Raw genomic sequence first — 17,301 nt, forward strand, 5'->3', positions numbered from 1 at the left:
TTCAAGGTGGTCTGAAGTACCTGTTTACCCCTGGTCTGGAGCTACAATAAATAAACCCCCTTCAGTTTGAACTTACCTTAAAAATTAAATCCTTTTTCCCGTACCGAAGTTCTTTCAGTTGAGCCTGGATTTTTTTTGACTGCAAGGAGAAGATAAGGAAATAAGTGTTAGCTTATTCAAATAGCGAAATTGGTTTTAGATCACGTAGCAGGATTCTGCCAGCTGCAGCAGCAGACTCCTTTGTGATTATTCCCTGGGCAAAGCTCTGGCTTAAAGGAAGCCCCTACTGACAGGAAGAAAATATCAAATCTCCCCTTCACTGAACTGCATAGTCCACACAATGATGCAGTCATGCACTGGCTTCTTGCCCACTGTCTAAACCTGTATTCTCACTCCCACTACACACATTACTGCTAACATCACCGCACACATAACAGACCTAGGGTAGGATGGGCTCTCGTCTGTCATCGGTAGGCAGCGTGCACACGCACACACACACCAAGCATATTTTTACTGCCGCCCCCAGACTGACACAGTGGCCAGCGCTGCCTGACATTCACTCTGCTGCTCCACATCAATAGGCACATGCTACACAGAGGCTGTCTCCTAGATAGCTTGATACACAGCCATTCTCAAAGCTGCTCATGATGTGAGCATGAACACCGAAGCCTCCACATGGGACTCTGCACCAGTTCAGAGGGTTTCTCGCTGTGACTTTAGCGAGGCTATTGTAGTTTTTATACAGTTGTTTTGTTATGAAAAATGAAGGAATATAACTATGTAACTGGAATGCCTTGATTTATTGGTCAGTGCACATTTGAGTCGTTTATTTGAAAGACTATAAAATGATGATACAAAAAATATCATATTCAAAAATCTAATCATCCATCTTGAAATTGTTAACTGTATATATCTATATATATTTTTTAATGTACCTATATCTCACTATATTTATTGTACTTTTTCTATCTACAATATAATTAGGCAACTTTTTATCCACCTGTTTTTATGTTTGATTTGTGCATAAGAACAAAAGTAGAACACAGAAAGTAAGACAAAATATCATAAAAGGAATCCTGTTGTTTGAAATGTTGGTGTATCGATAAAAAAACATGCCGAAACAGACTTGTGCAAACTTTGGCGACGCCAAATAACTTCATCATGTTTTAGATGATAAGGAGATTGTAATGTTAAAATTGAGAAGCTTTAGGGTAAGAAACAAACACAAATGTCTGCCGCTGTTTGAATAATGTTTAGCACTTCTTTGGAAACCATCAGAGACAGAGACTGGAAATTCCCCCTCATTTGTTATAATAAACATAACATTTGGATAAAATCGTTACTATTATTTCTCTCTTGTTACCCATCCATCTATATATCTGTCTTTTTATCTTTACACATCTCTTCCTTTGTGTCTGACTGCTTATATCTATAAACCTCTCTTGCTCTCTTCCTATCTATCTCTATACTTCCTCGACACAGGCAGTAAAAATGTGACACAAGGTCTAATCTTTCACCAAAGCGCACAGAACTGGATGCTGAAGGACAAATTCACTTCAAAAGGTTTTGTGTACTTGACAAGCACCCTCACCCTTTTTTTTATGAGAGTCTTTATCTTGTTATTCCTCTTCCCACGGTGCTTCCACATCCCAAGACACTCATCTCTGTCATGTGTAACTGGATTCAAAAATTGCATCCATAAAAATAAATAAATGGTAAGGGTAAATAAACAAAGAGCTAACATTAAACACCAACTCACAGGGTGAGCCATATATTTAATCTGAAATTGTAAAGACTGTTTTTCTGTTCCCCTGATTCTGACATTAAACATTAATAAATGATTCTATTTGTTTGTGGAAGAGTGAGAAACTCTCTGGTAATGCAATGACTCATATTAACAGGCTACTGAGTCACACACTATTGAGTGGTATCTTATAAATGCAAATATCTGAACCTCCGAATGTGCTGCGCTGTTAGACTTGCCAAAGCATTGGTCTATGATTTATTCAGAATAAATATGATTTCCTCGGCCCGAGAGATTCACAGCAGCATCTCTGCCATCTTGTTCCTGATGGTTCAAATCCTGCAAGGCTGGGACCTGAATTTTAAATAGAACTGGCAAAACAGAAAACACTGACACAGGTTGATGTAGTTTGACCGTTCTGCCTAACTTTCCCTAAAATGATGTATGACTGATACATTGTCCTTGTAAAAATGATGACAAAAATCAAGCAGTCTGTTCCAAGGACAGACATGTTAATGTACTTTTGTAAGTACTGTATGTCTGTGACACTAATTTTCTGCTTATATTATTAGTTATGTATTCTTTAAAATAATCAAACAACTAGAAGATGCCTGGTTCTGAAGGGATTTGGTCTGGAACTGTTGGGAAATAGGGGTCTGCATTAGCATAAGTAAAACTTTCACATAACACAAAGTCATTTGATTTGTTATTAACATAAAATATTCATATGTGAAATTTGAATTTTTGACAAGTTTATTTTAATGTCATAACCAGCTAATGTAGTCCCTTTATTTCAAAAGCATTCAATGCCATCTCATAGTTCATAGGCAACTCAAGTAGATATTCATTAATTCCTTTGGGAGCCTCCATAGACTGTAAAATATGGACGTAGTCCCTGTGATGTCACCCACGGGTTTCTGTAAATCTGTTGGCTCAAAGTGGTTGACTCCGCTCGTCCCCATCTTGGCAGTTACCACTCTTCCCAACTCCCAGCTAATCCAAAATATATATACCCACATTTTGAACGTGACCAATTAACTATTCTTGTTTGATGTATATAGTTTTTAAGAAATATGTTTCGCCTTCCATTTTCAGACAGTGCCAACAACTTCAGAATGAAATTCTGCATCTTAGACATATCTCCAAAAGCATACAGCCTTTAAGGAATTCTCATTATTCCGAGTTCAAATAGCCTACAGCACAGTATATCTAACAGTGTGTGAACGTGTCTTGAATTGGAATCATACAAAACAATCTGTGAGAAAAACAAAAAACAGTAGTACAATCAAACCAAGACAATGACAAAACTCTAATATGAATATGTATTTATAAGTTGTCAGTATGATCTCTACATTTATGTGTTTCCTTTGTCATTGCACAGTATCTGTCAAAGCTTTATGTCAGAAGGGATAACTTTCAGTGGGCTTAAACTGCTACTGAAAACTTTAGCTTACTTTAGGCAATGACTGGATCAGTTTTATATGTACAGCCTTTGCCATAAATCCTTGCCATAAGAGAACAGCAGAAGTGCTCCTATCTCACAGAAGCAGATTGAAACAGGTTACATGACACCCAAAGGTGATGGTGGTGGGTGTCCAAAAAGACGCCCTCATCATACATCTGTATGCACAGTTGTAGCAGGAGCACAAACCAGCTACGTTTCCCCGTTTACACAGATCGCCCTTCTTGTGAAGTGTGTCTGATTGGCTGAGGCATGAAAGCTGAGATATACAAGTGACTGGCTGCCAGCCAAAACCTACTGACTGAAGTATATATTTCATTTCAATCATTTCATTCAGGGTAATCTGATTTATTCAATATGGATGCCAAATGAAGAAGAGCATGGAACTACGTTTCTTCTTATTTAAAGGATTATGCACATAACTATTGTGTGGAAGGGTACACACATGAAGCTTTGAGCACACATCTTCCTACTGATGCGTTATCACACCCGCCAAACATCAAACATTCATATGTGTATATTTGTATCATATTACATAGAGGACAATACATAATTATGCATACAAAGTAGGGCGTCACAGCTACCCAGAATGGGAGTGGTGAAAAATATGTTCCCTGGCTCTCATATCAAACCCATAACTACTCTAACCATCTGTAATCTTATACATCATGTTTGAAAAAACAACGATATACCAGCTAATCTGATATGATACATTAAAATCAGAAGAAATCACATATATGATCTTTAGGACTTGCTTTATAATTTTTTTTGTAGTGCAGCAATAAAACCAGACAGTAGGCATACTGTGCACCCCCTTTCTCCCTCACCACATGCAAAGTCTATTAATAAATACTTGCAAAGAGCATTTATTACAAACCGATGCCTCGTTATTAGAGACAATGGGATCAGTTTGATTTATCGCCTAGAAATACTTAAGATGATAAAGGCATGCTGCTCCATTCAAAAAGCCCTGTAGAATTAATTACATGAGGCCATTCACCTTGAAATCAGTCATTACTGGAAATCCTCCCAAATTCACTGTACAGTATTATATTGTATCTGCATAGGGTTCAGGTTACTAGATGTTTTCAATACATCCTGATGCAACAGAGATATTTAATTCAGGTGATAACAGCGCTGAAGTGTTACAACATCCTTCATCCAAATGACTTTGCAGCAACACCATAAATTTGCCTAGGAAACACGTGATAAATTCTCGCTCTTGAGGAAAAGATGCGCAACAGATTAAATGGCATCTCTAATGCCATGTGTCGCTCTCTTCACTGAACGATCATAACCTTGACTTTGATTAAGTTTTTTTGAGCCATCTGATTTAAAATGCTGTGTCCCTTTGCTGCGCGTCTTTCCCCTCTGTCTCAATGTTTCTGAACCGCACTATATTAAAGGCACTGGTTGCCTAAAAAACTAAAATGCTGTTTTACCAATGAAATAGAAACAGAGAAAAAGAGCAGATACAGTATAATATATATATATATATACTGTATATCTGTATAGCATGCACTAGTAGCTTCAGCATCAGCAAACTGAGCAGCATCAAACATTTTGCTCTGCTATTAAAATGGACTGCTGAATTTGGGAATGTTTGTGATTTGTGAAGTGAACAAACACTCAGCTGAGTCAGGCCAGTGGCTGCCTGCCAGTGGATTTCCTTACTAAATTACACTAAGCCTGTGATACGTTTTAGTGACCTATCCTTATCCTTATTTGAATCATGACCATATGAATACAAAACACATGTTTAAATGTATAACCAGTGTTATGAGACATACATTTAAGACATTGTTCTGAAAGAGAAGAACATTCCTCTTCTACATTGGAGCAGGAATGATTAATTATACAGTGGACAGAAAATGTATCTGCAACTATTTTGATAAGCTGTTAGACTTCAAATGTTTATTTAATGGTTTTTAAGCAAAAATGTTCGGTATACACATTTTCTGTAAATGTAGATTAAAATAACTTTGGATAAAAAGCCATTTGAAGCGGACAGGGTTTTAGGAAATTGTGTCAGGTAATCTTTAACTATTTTCTTACATTTTGCGGATTAAATGATTATCCATCAGAAAAATAATTTTCATTATCATCAGTGCAGCGTCATCCTACACATCTGAACTTCTCTTCATAGATAAACTACAAAACAACAATTCTTAACAAGAGATTTTTTGGGAATACTTATTTTAGTTTCATTAGTGTTATGTCTTTCTGAAAAATATATCACGTTTGTTTTACACTCAGGCAGTGAAGACACGGGATCAGCTCATGCATTTTGGTGTAAAAGCAACGGCTCAACCTCCTTTAAAGAGTTAACATGCATTTTTAGCGGAGAACTTCTCACCACACAACACAGATTAAGACCACAAAGCTTGACACTCACATAAAAAGCAGAAGCAAAGCACAAGTTAAAGCAGCTTTCTAAAAAACGATTACCACACCGAGTGAAATGTATTCCAATGTACAATGTGGGAATTCCCAAAGCTAATTTTTCACTTGCAGAAAACACAAATCACACAAAAAGGAAAGCTGCTGTTTACTAATACAAAGTCTAAAAATGTCTCATGCAACAAAAGGAGTTTAGAAAGTGTATTTAAGGCTAAAACAGAACAGGGCTAATCTCTGTTTTTGGACATGGCATCAAAGATTTTATCACAAGCTTCTTTATAAACTCTCACTTGCTTAATGTTTGGAGGGAATCTTAATTGATAAGATCTTTTGAAGATTATTTCTGGACAGCAATTAGGTAAACGTTAAATGCTTACCATGTTAATCTGGATTCAGTTTGAACGTTTTGGGTGTAAGTGCAATAAAACAAATATCCCATAATATTTCTATACAGACATAGCAGATATTATAATTTGGATACTCTCTTATTTAGTACCAGTAGAAACTCTTGAAATAGAATCATGCATTTACCATAACCTGCTTTGGTAAAACCTGAGTTGCAGCTTTAGTATCTCTTCCTGTGCGTCTGCTTTCGTTACACTGTGATTACAGCTGGAGTCTGTAACCCTTCCCCCTTTAAAAATAAATAACTTTCCCAGATGAAAGTATGGGCATGTAAGAACATTTCTCTCACTGATTTACTTCATTCTTATAGACTCACAAGGGAACTGAAGACAGTGACCTTCAGTGATCTACCTGTTTTCAAGAAAATTCTCCCTAAATTCCTCCGTAACAAACTCAGAGTCTGCTTGCCTTTATGTCTCCCAAAGATGCCCTGTACAGAAACACATACTGAGTGTAATATATTATCATATTCAAGTACAAAGCCAAGCAGTTATATTTTTACCCACACATAGATCATTCCGTTTGCTGTCTCTAGGAATTTTCTGGCTCTGTGCAGACTGACCGACAACTTCAATCAGGACATCTTCCGAGCCTTTGTACTCTCTCCAACTCTTTCCTTAAGTGTTATAATCAGACTTGGCTGGGATGTCAAATGTGCCATCATTTGAATATGTGATGCTGGCTTGGATCAGCTAAGCTGGTGAAATGTCAGGGACGTTCAGCTGGAAGCTTTGTAGAAGGAAAGAAGCATGTAATTTTCAACACAATTGCACGTGTTCCAAAAGATCTCAAGAATAAACCTGGTGTTGGAGCAGACTTCAGGGTCGATGAAAAGCTCTTTAACATCAAGGGCTTCCAAACACTCAATTCTCTTTGTGGACCTTTGTGCTGAAGTGTGCATTTAGTGCATCATTGCTGATACTTTTAAAATCGAACAGGAACTTAAGTCACAGGTTGTTGCTAGTATAAAGTCAAGTCAGATTCAGTGAAGCATCCATGCTAAGCTTCAAGTTAGCCACTCAGTGCTGAAGTGCCAGCTTATTATTCAACTTATTCCCTTGAGATTACACTTTTCTTTTCTTTTGACCTTGATCCTTCTATCTTTTGGAGGGATCAAGCTTCATTGGCTGTTGTTTAGGCGCTCTTTCCAGGGCAGCTTCAGCTGCTTGAGGATGCATGCAACCACGTAATGATTGTGTAAAACAGCGGTCCCCAACCACCGGGTCGCGACCCGGTCGGCCGCACAAAACGTTTGAATTTTTCTTTTTTTTAATTGATTATCAGTCTAAATATGTTTTATTTTGAAAAGTGACTTCTGGCGGAATGGCGCATGCGTCTGTGCCTCTTGACAGGTCTCGGTCACGTGATACGTCACCAGCCGTTACCGCGAAAATTAAACCGACAAGATAGCAAAAATGAGTAAAAAACAAACATCTTTGGCGAGCTTCTTTGGAAAGGGGAAAAGGCCCAATGGAGAGACAGAAGAAGAACCTACGACTTCCAAGAAAAGTAAATCTGCATTTAAAAGACAATATCAGGATCCTACTTAAAATACGGGTTTATCCCTACAGGTGATTCTCATGCGCCAAGCCCGCTCTGTGTAATATGTGGCGACAAGCTGGCAAATGAGTCAATGAAGCCTTCAAAACTGCTTCGGCACCTGGAGACCAAGCACCCTGCATTAAACGACAAGCCTTTGGAGTTTTTTGAAAGAAAAAAACGTGAACAAGAAGGGCAGAAGCAATTACTGATGGCCACCACATCAACAAATGTGAGTGCACTGAGAGCATCATACAGGGTGGCTAATCGTATTGCTAAGGCGAAGAAACCTTTTACTATTGGTGAAGAATTGATCCTGCCCGCCGCTAAAGACATTTGCCGTGAACTTCTAGGAGAGGCTGCAGTTAAAAAGATAGCACAGGTTCCTCTTTCAGCCAGTACCGTCACTAGGCGAATTGAGAATATCGCAGAGGATATTGAGGAGCAGTTGTTGGAGAGGATTAATAAGTCACCTTGGTACGCAATCCAGGTTGACGAGTCTACTGATGTTGATAACAAGGCGACACTACTTGTTTATGTGCGATATATATATCAGGAGGATGTGCAGGAGGATATGTTATGTGCACTATTGTTGCCAACCAACACCACAGCCGCAGAACTATTCAAGTCTCTGGATGATTACATATCAGGAAAACTAAATTGGTCCTTTTGTGTGGGCATTTACACGGACGGAGCTGCTGCTATGACCGGACGGCTTTCTGGTTTAACTTCTCGGGTAAAGGAGGTTGCACCTGAATGTGAGTCAACGCACTGTGTCATTCACAGGGAAATGCTGGCTAGCCGAAAAATGTCACCTGAATGAAGCGTGTTGAATGATGTCATTAAAATGATTAACCACATCAAAGCGCATGCCCTTAACTCGCGTCTGTTTGAGCAACTTTGTGAGGAGATGGACGCGGAGTACAAACGCCTTCTCTTACACACTGAAGTAAGGTGGCTATCTAAAGGCAGATCATTGGCAAGAGTGTTTGAATTACGAGAGCCGCTGCAGAGGTTTTTTTCAGAAAAAAAGTCACCACTGGCAGCACATTTCAGTGACAAGGACTGGGTCACAAAACTCGCTTATTTGTGCGACATATTCAACCTGCTCAATGAACTTAATCTGTCACTTCAGGGGAAAATGACAACAGTCTTCAAGTTGGCAGATGAAGTAGCTGCATTCAAAGGCAAACTGGATTTGTGGGGACGGCGAGTGAACCGAGGGATATTTGACATGTTTCAAACATTGTCGGGGATTTTGGAAGAGACTGAGCCTGATCCATCATTCTCCCAGCTGGTGCACGATCACCTGTCTTTGCTTTTGAAAGAGTATGAGCGGTACTTCCCGACCACAAAAGACCCACGGACTGCGAAAGAATGGATCCGCGACCCATTTGTGAACAAACCTGGTGAATCGAGCCTGTCCGTGCAAGAAGAAGATCAACTGCTGGACATTGCAAATGACGGTGGCCTTAAAAGTACGTTTCAGACCACAACTGTGCCAGAGTTCTGGATTAAAGTCAAGGCAGAATATCCAGAGATAGCCCAAAAGGCATTGAAAACCCTGCTTCCATTCCCAACCTCCTATCTTTGTGAAGTGGGATTTTCTGCAGTGACGGCAACGAAAACAAGACTACGCAGCAGACTGGATGTACGGAACACACTTCGGGTGTCATTGTCTCCCATTACCCCAAGATGGGACCGGCTCGTTGCAGAGAAACAAGCTCAGGGCTCCCACTAATTGTCATTATTATTATTATTATTATTATTATTATTATTATTATTATTATTATTATTATTATTATTATTATTATTATTATTATTATTATTATTGTCATTATTATTATTATTATTATTATTTCATTGACTTGTTCACCTTGTTATATAGAAGTTATTAGTAGGCCTATTTCTCCTACGTTGAATGCACTGATAAGTCGCTGTATTTCAAAATAAACCTCATCAGCGCAGTCACCTGAATCGAGTTTTTATTATAATTATTTCTTATTAGAAAGGATTTTCGTTGTAAAATAAATAATTTCGTTCACAGAGATGTTGTTGACTATTAATTTGTTAACAAAAGGTTGTTTATTGTCTGTTGATGTTTGCATTTGACATAAAACCACTGCGGATGATTTATTATTAGACTACAGCCGTCCTGGCGATGCATCATTAACGATTATCGAGCAAATGTAGGCCGGAGAAAATGAAGGCCGGTCCATGAAAATATTGTCTTAGATGAAACCGGTCCGTGGCGCAAAAAAGGTTGGGGACCGCTGGTGTAAAACAAACACTGCTCACTGACCTTTACCATAACTTTCTTCAGATTATAGTGAAGGTAGGCATTTACATATCTACACTCATCTAGAAGCTTCTAAGTACAACCATAGTCTGATATGCCTACCATTGAGCAACAGCACAAGGCCATGATAGGGCTTCTCACTGTTGGTTATGAAGGAGAGTCAAGAGGTTTTTTTCCACTTTCCCCACCCAAAATAATCCTGCCAGTCAAGGTAATGGAACAACAACATACAAGAAGGCCAATCAAAGTAAGATCCTATTTGTTTAACTATACACTAGAGTACTTTGCCAGTTAATTTGGAACACCTCGCTGGAACTGATGCAGTTTCAACCATAAAACAGTTTTAACAAAAGCTCACTATTAAAGCCTTAATGAAGTAAAGATTTATTGCAATCTGCTGGATTGAGCGGAATACGTTTCTATCTGTTTTATAAGCTGACAACTGAGTTTGTTTTCAACAGGGCATACATAAGGTAAAATAAGAGGTGCTCAAATTAAAAAGAAAAATATTAACTATACAGTTGATGTCGAATAAATGCTAATGACAGATTGACACAAATGAATTAAGTATGTCAAGTATTAGTTATACAAAATATTTTGTTGTGGGTGCAGATTACTGATTTGAAACCCTCAAATATTACAGTTTCCCTCTAATACCTGCCAGGCTGCATAATTCCTTGTCTTCTCCTGAAAATGTAAGCTACTCACAACTGTTTTGTCATTCAAAATCCTTAGTAATATTCCCTGCGGCATTGACCAAACAAGTCTCAGCTGCCTTGGTTGAGGTCTAGCCGAGGGTCTTTGTAAAGAAAAATATCTATCTGCACACCAAGGTTGCCATCTATCAACTTGTCTGCATCAACACACTGCCCTATGTTGTAAAAGTCTAAGGTTATTCCAAATCCTGCAGCCTTGTACAAGAAGTGCATAACTATTGAGTCCACGATTACAGAGCTCCAGTTGCACTCACTTGTGCATGTCATCGGGGTGCTCTCGGGTCCTTCTGCCTTGTAAGATCCTGCATAGCTAAATTACAGCATAGTATTGGTCAGCAGGACGGCAAGAGCAGAAGTTCAAAGCCTGGCTTGAAGTGAACCTGGTTCATGCTAGCGGACCATAACAACTGGCAGCAAAGCCAAAAAAGGAAAAGAGTAAAAGTCGGTGACTGCTAAAATGACACAGACGAAATGTACTCGAAGCTGCTCTCTATACAAGTTTGGCTCCTCGGATTGCTCTGTGCAGCCATCAAAGGGCCTGCTGTTAGTGAAAACTTGTCCTGAGATTCACTGGACAGCCAGAACCAAGCAAAGTTTGCACATGGGAGAGAGAGTGAGAAGGACAGGAATAGACTTTTTCTAATCTATAATGTGAATCTTACACCGTGTACCCACCGAGAGTTTCCTAATCACAGTTAAATTAATGGTCCAAATGATAGTGGATAAATTATTTTAATTACAAAGAACACGACAAAATGTTCTCATTTAGATGTTCTAATTGTGTTTGGTTAACATTGCTTGCTCACAAGAGAACAAAATGTGTGTGCAAAATCCTATCGTGAACTGCACCTATTCCATTAACAATGAACCAACACGTAGCGGGAGCAGATTAATTATGAATGTGATAAAACAGAATATTAATTGAAAATCCTTACCTCTTCGGCGTAGGCATCACAAAGTTTGTGTCCCGATAGTAGTTTCGTTTTCAAGCTCTTGTTCTGAAAAGGAGAATAGAAAGAAATGAGTGATGCCATTGGTAAGCCTTCTCTGTGTTCTTTACTTCATGATCCCTTAACTTTTTTGCTGCTTTATAAAAAGTGTTATTTACTCAATAGGCTTCAATTTCTCCAACAGGGCACTTGGCACTGACAGCAAGTGCTTGGTTGCCTCTCAGTTTGAAGAGCAGTCAGGAGTGCGCTGTCTCAAAGAGCACTCAGGCCTAAGGATAGGTCAGCATTGTAGCTCAGGGCCAGACCCCTACTGAACTTTATACGTGACCAGTAAAGCATTAAACTCATTTGACTGGCAGCTAGTGAAGAAACGACAAAGCACGGGTCAAAGGATGTTGTTGTTGGTGCCAGTTAACATCCTTGTTGCGTACAATCTGGAGGACTGAGTGCTACAATGTGTAACAATAATGTTCATAAAGTACATTAAACCAAAATATGTCAGCTGTTGAAACCCAAACTATGGTACTAACAATGTGTGATTCCTTATAAACTCTCAATTCCAAGTAAAATGTCTTGATTCAAAATGGCCACTGTAAAACATGGATTTTTGAATAACTTATATTTGAAATAAGCATGATAAAACAAGTATCTTTAGTTCAGGCCCTGTTATTAAACGGTGAGGTCCTAGTCAAAGGCTTTGTGTAGAAAAAGGACTTATACCAAGATCTTTCTGGATTACAGTAATTGAGTTACAGCACAATGCAGTGCTATTTATTTAAAAAGAGCATGTAAAGACACTACAGAGTGGGACTTGAGGGTGATAACAGCATTTGAGAGGAAGGAATATCCCCTTTTAATGGACAATGATCTGTTAGGAAGAATGGTCTTAAACCAACTGAATGCTTAACCCAAAGTACCCATCCAAACCTCACGATGACCCAATAAAACAGCATGATCAACCATGAGTTAAGTTACACTGAGTCTGAAAGAACTAAAATTGTACCGTCTCCAGCATGAGCAGTTAAGGGAAAGTCATTAGGGGCAGACAGTCTCCGCTGTGATTTTAAATTAGATGACCGTCTCAGAGATTTTATTACAGTGGAACAAAGAAAACTGCTTGGGAAAAACAGTATAATGCAGTGGACAGAACATACTGCACTAAAAGCACATCTGTATTTAACAATCCTTCTCATATGAAATGTCAACAAAAGCACGTACACATGCTTTTATTGGTTTGTACGGCAGCAAGTCTCAAGCTTGCATCCTTTTTAAACAGCTCCTTAGACATGTCATATCAAAGTTAATGTTGTTTCTGCTGAATGTAATGGATAATTCAACACTCAGTCGTTGCATCTAATCTATCACATGCTGTGTGATATAAGAAGTTTAAAGGTCCCCTATTATGCAAAATGCACTTGTTGATGTCCTTTATACATAAATATGTGTCCCTGGTTGTAAGGAGACTCACAAAGTGTCAGAAAATACAACCCTCTCTCTTTTCCTCCTTACACACATCTCTAAAAATGGGGTATAAACAAGCTGATCCAGATTTGCTGCCGATATGACATCATAACCTAAATGTGGGCTGGCTTTACAATAAACTCCTGGCAACGTCCCGCCCACGTGACACGTCCCAACCTATCGTCCGCAATATACAATCGTGAGCTGAATCCCCTTCGCAGCACCTTTCAGTGTCTGTGCAGGATGTCTGCAGGAGGGAGTTGTTGTATATATAAAACATATAATGTCTCTGTTCTAGTGGTAAACACTGAGAAGTGTTTCAGAAATAATGCTTGATGTGGTTTTGAACATAATATGGGGTTTAATCACGGCAGCGTTTAGCTGAGTATCTCCGTTAGAAACTTCTCTCTTCAGAGAGAGATCATGACGCTCCAAAGGGGCGTGGCCAGCTTCAGGTCAGCTCAAATTTAAAGTGACAGTCACAGAATCAGCACTTCAGGAACAGGGCTGAAATAGAGGGGAATGAGGCATGATACAATGGGTGATCTGTTTGGTATTTTGAGCAAAACACTTCACAGACAAGTTTTGTATAGATATTGCCCTACAACATCATGTTAAAATATAGCATAATAGGAGACCTTTAAAGACACTGGTCTGATTATTTTGAATTCTAAATGTATGAGTGTGAATGAGTGTTTACTGAAAAAAGTGGGGACATTTTAGAAAAAAAGGGATCACAGAGCCTTGAAATGTGTACTTTAATCCTCCTGATGGCTGAGGAAACCTCAAAGTGATCCAGTAGCATTATTGTATATTGACAGGAAATGTTTGGCAGTTACATAATTAAAATTGTACCACATGTTTTTTCTAAAAGAAAACCTACAATTAGATGCAATTTAATCAAAGAAACCAGTGGAGATTTATTTACACTTTTTTTCATCGACTCTGCAACACATTGACATTCTTAATGAGTTTATCAAGGAGCCAATTAACTGTAGATTAGGGTCTATTATTCCATCTCATCCAGCAAAACTCAAGTGGGAGCCATGACTATTCATCCACTATACTTCATTCTACGAAACTGAACACAGTGACGAACAGAAGCAAAGCACGGCAGGAGCAGTGTTAACCTTCGTTCTTCTCGTACAGTACATGCATTATGTTATGCTACATAAACAAGTTAATGCCACTGCAACTATGTGAACGGATTAGAGTGTATGGGCTTAGACTGGGATATAACAGACTTTGAAACAGCATGATGGATGCCAGGAGGGTGGTCTTGAGCATCGCCAAGACTGTGTCGTGTTGCTGGGCTTTACCAAGGCGGTAATCTCCCAACTGCACAACGAATGAACCAGAAAACCTCATCACAATGTTTGCTATGTGGGAGGCAGCCTTGGGAGGATCTACATGGTAAAGGAAGAGTGTTTCACGTTATAAACAGTTCATCACTACAGATCAGTATGACACAGTCAATATCGAGGGTACAGTTTGTTCAAGAACACACAATGTACTTCATTTAAATGACAAATCTCATGAAAACCAAGTGAAATGAAGTTTGATGTATTATATACCATTATAGTTTTATAGGGATCTGTTTATTGTACTCAAATAAGGAAAACATCTGATTTATTACACAATGCGTACAACAAATAAGACTTATATTAGGAGAAAACGACCTACAGTTTTAAGGTTATTTTAAAAACTAAATCTCAACAAGCTATTTCAACGTTTCAATATTAAAAACTGAAACAAAAGCAGATCTAAAACGCAGATTTGGAAATACACATCTTAGACACTGTAGGGAAGTCTGCCCCTTCAGAATCAGCACCAGTCAGTGCTTTTTCGCCTTCAGCATAGTGAATCAAGTTTCCACCTCTAGTAGCAGGTATTTCTTTAATTCGAAACATTTCCAAAAGCAATTATTGGTCATTGATGATGCATTGATCTTATTTAGGTGGAGATAACACATTAGTAAATGATGTTGCCGTGCTCTGATGATTGAGCTGCTGCTCAATATAATTAGGTAACGAGATGGCTGTGAACCACAGGGACATTTTGGGTACAGGACGGGTAAGGGCGTATGCATCCACCAGCTGGCCCTTGACAACTACTTATAAATGATTTGGCCACATCCACAATTCTCAACCTGTGTCATTGAATATGCTGACTGGTTTGACAATTGTTCACAACACAGCTGCATCTGTATTTGAACTAGCAATTCCTTTGCTTGTTTTTAGCCACACTTGTAGTCTACACTGATATCTCAAAAACGATATGATGAAATATTGTAAACACTGTTAGGCTCTAGGGATCGAACTGACTTTGATGATGTCCTGACTTTTCACCACCACAAGGTCTAACCTGTTTACAGGACTATAATTGGAAACACAGCAAAAAGTCGCATTCGGATAAAAAAAGTGGCAGTTTCTCACATACGGTACATTCTGGCCTCTTTCTTTCCTTTGTGATTCAATTCTTACTCCCACACACCTGTACAGTGTGCCATGTACTCCTGCACACAGACTACATGCACACTGAGCAGAGGTAATGAACTGAGATGGCAGTTGTTGTGATTCAGAGAGGCAATTCTGGCCGAGTATCAATTCCTCACAGTTGCACCGCTTCTCGCCCCTGCAGAAGGACCACCATTCGAGGACATGTAGAGCTGGCAGCTGTCATAGAAAAGTGACGCAGTTTAGCCCTGAGATATTCTCAGAGTGAAAATGAGATCCTCTGGAGCTTATGTGCCACAGCGCATTATTCAAATTTTGATACACTGAGCCACATATGTCGTACCATGTTATTCCTGCAGCGCAGTAATTCTGCTGACCTGAAAATAAATGTCATATTTATATGTTGCTCCTATTTTCTACTTAGTCAAATGCAACAATACACAAATTAGTTGGAAAAAGTATTTCTCTCAGCCTGCCACAAAGTCTTCATCACTGATCCTTGGCTTGGGCTGATTCCAACTTTGAATACAAATCACACGAGGGAATGTTGGATGCTGATAACTTCAGTTATTTAATGATTTTAAATGAAGAATCATTTTATATTCTCTTTCGCATTATGATCGCTGGGGGGGGAAGAATTGAATAACGCCATCTTGCTTGCTGGTACGAGAAGTTACACAAGAAGGTGGAGCAAAGGACAACCGAGCGCTGAATGTAGAACAACTGATGACACAGGGTGAACGTGTTAATGGTATCAAAGAAAACATTTAAAGCACTTAAACCAGTTCAAGTACTAGCAACCTGTTGTTCACAAATTAGAAATGCCCTAAAGCACAGAACAAATGTTGCTCTTTTGGAGAATACCTGAAATGAGTTATTGAGACCATAAACTCATGATCACAATGTTTACTGAGGAAAAAATCAAGTGAGACGGAGGGTCATTTTTTCTACACTTCTAAACAATCAGACTTTTTAAGACCAGTGGAGTTGCCCATATACAACTTATACAACGCAAGTATAAGTTCACTTTGTACCTCACTTATTCGCCTTGAAGGTTGCTGCTGGCTTTGTAGCCGAGTGTAAACGCCACATGCCATTGCAACTATGCAGGGCTTGATCTATGTCTCTCACTATTTCCATCAGATAAAAAGCAAGAATGACCAAAAATCCTCCTAAGGAGTTGTGGACTCAAAAACGTCTATCTGACTCAACTCAGGAGTTATTTTCACACATTAAAGGTGCTGAAATGTCAACATCAGCAACAACACTGAGGGTGTTGATGCTTGCTGTCCATCTAGGTCAACTTTCACACTACTCAACACACATCACTGCTGGATCCTTTCAGCCTTAGTGTGAAGTGGCAGAGACCACATTAACACCATCTGGGTGAGAATGCAGTAATGCGCAGTTAATTTTGCCGTATTACATATTTTATGTCATCAATAAATTCCATTTTCGATGGTGAGATTAACACCTCGCGTGAGAGTTTTTGTCACAATGTTTTAATGTCTGAAGTGTGATTTAGTACGACAAATTTCTTTTTGCTGCCGAGTCACACTCACCATGGCGTGCGTATGTCTTGACACCACTCAGCTGTACAAGCGAGGGACTGATGTCACAACCTATTTCAGCTTAAAAGGTTAATAAACTTGATTGTTATGACAAAACCAACAAAATGACAAGATGTTTCTTTTGCATTGCGCCTTTAATAGCGTTGGCAGCTCGGTCGTAAAAATACGACTTCATTATTCATGTCAATTAAAGGCCACAATGAATTGCGACCATGGACCAAAAAAGAGCCACTGTTTTCAGTGGAGGTTAAAACCAGACACAGATAAGTAAATACTCCTAAAATGAATGAAAAAAAAC

General features: G+C 38.9%; 1 protein-coding gene across 1 annotated transcript in view; it reads right to left on the reverse strand.

Annotated features, from left to right (window-relative positions):
• luzp2 (leucine zipper protein 2) overlaps positions 1–17,301 on the reverse strand; it is a 141,633-nt gene that overhangs the window by 19,513 nt on the left and 104,819 nt on the right. Inside the window, exons 6-7 of the mRNA XM_063880918.1 lie at positions 11,501–11,563; positions 77–139 (exon numbers count right to left, since the gene is read on the reverse strand). Coding sequence (XP_063736988.1) covers positions 77–139; positions 11,501–11,563 — 126 coding nt within the window. The remainder of the gene's footprint in view (positions 1–76; positions 140–11,500; positions 11,564–17,301) is intronic.

The sequence above is a fragment of the Eleginops maclovinus genome, chromosome 4 (assembly GCF_036324505.1).
Source record: "Eleginops maclovinus isolate JMC-PN-2008 ecotype Puerto Natales chromosome 4, JC_Emac_rtc_rv5, whole genome shotgun sequence".
In the NCBI taxonomy this organism is placed as follows: Eukaryota; Metazoa; Chordata; class Actinopteri; order Perciformes; family Eleginopidae; genus Eleginops; species Eleginops maclovinus.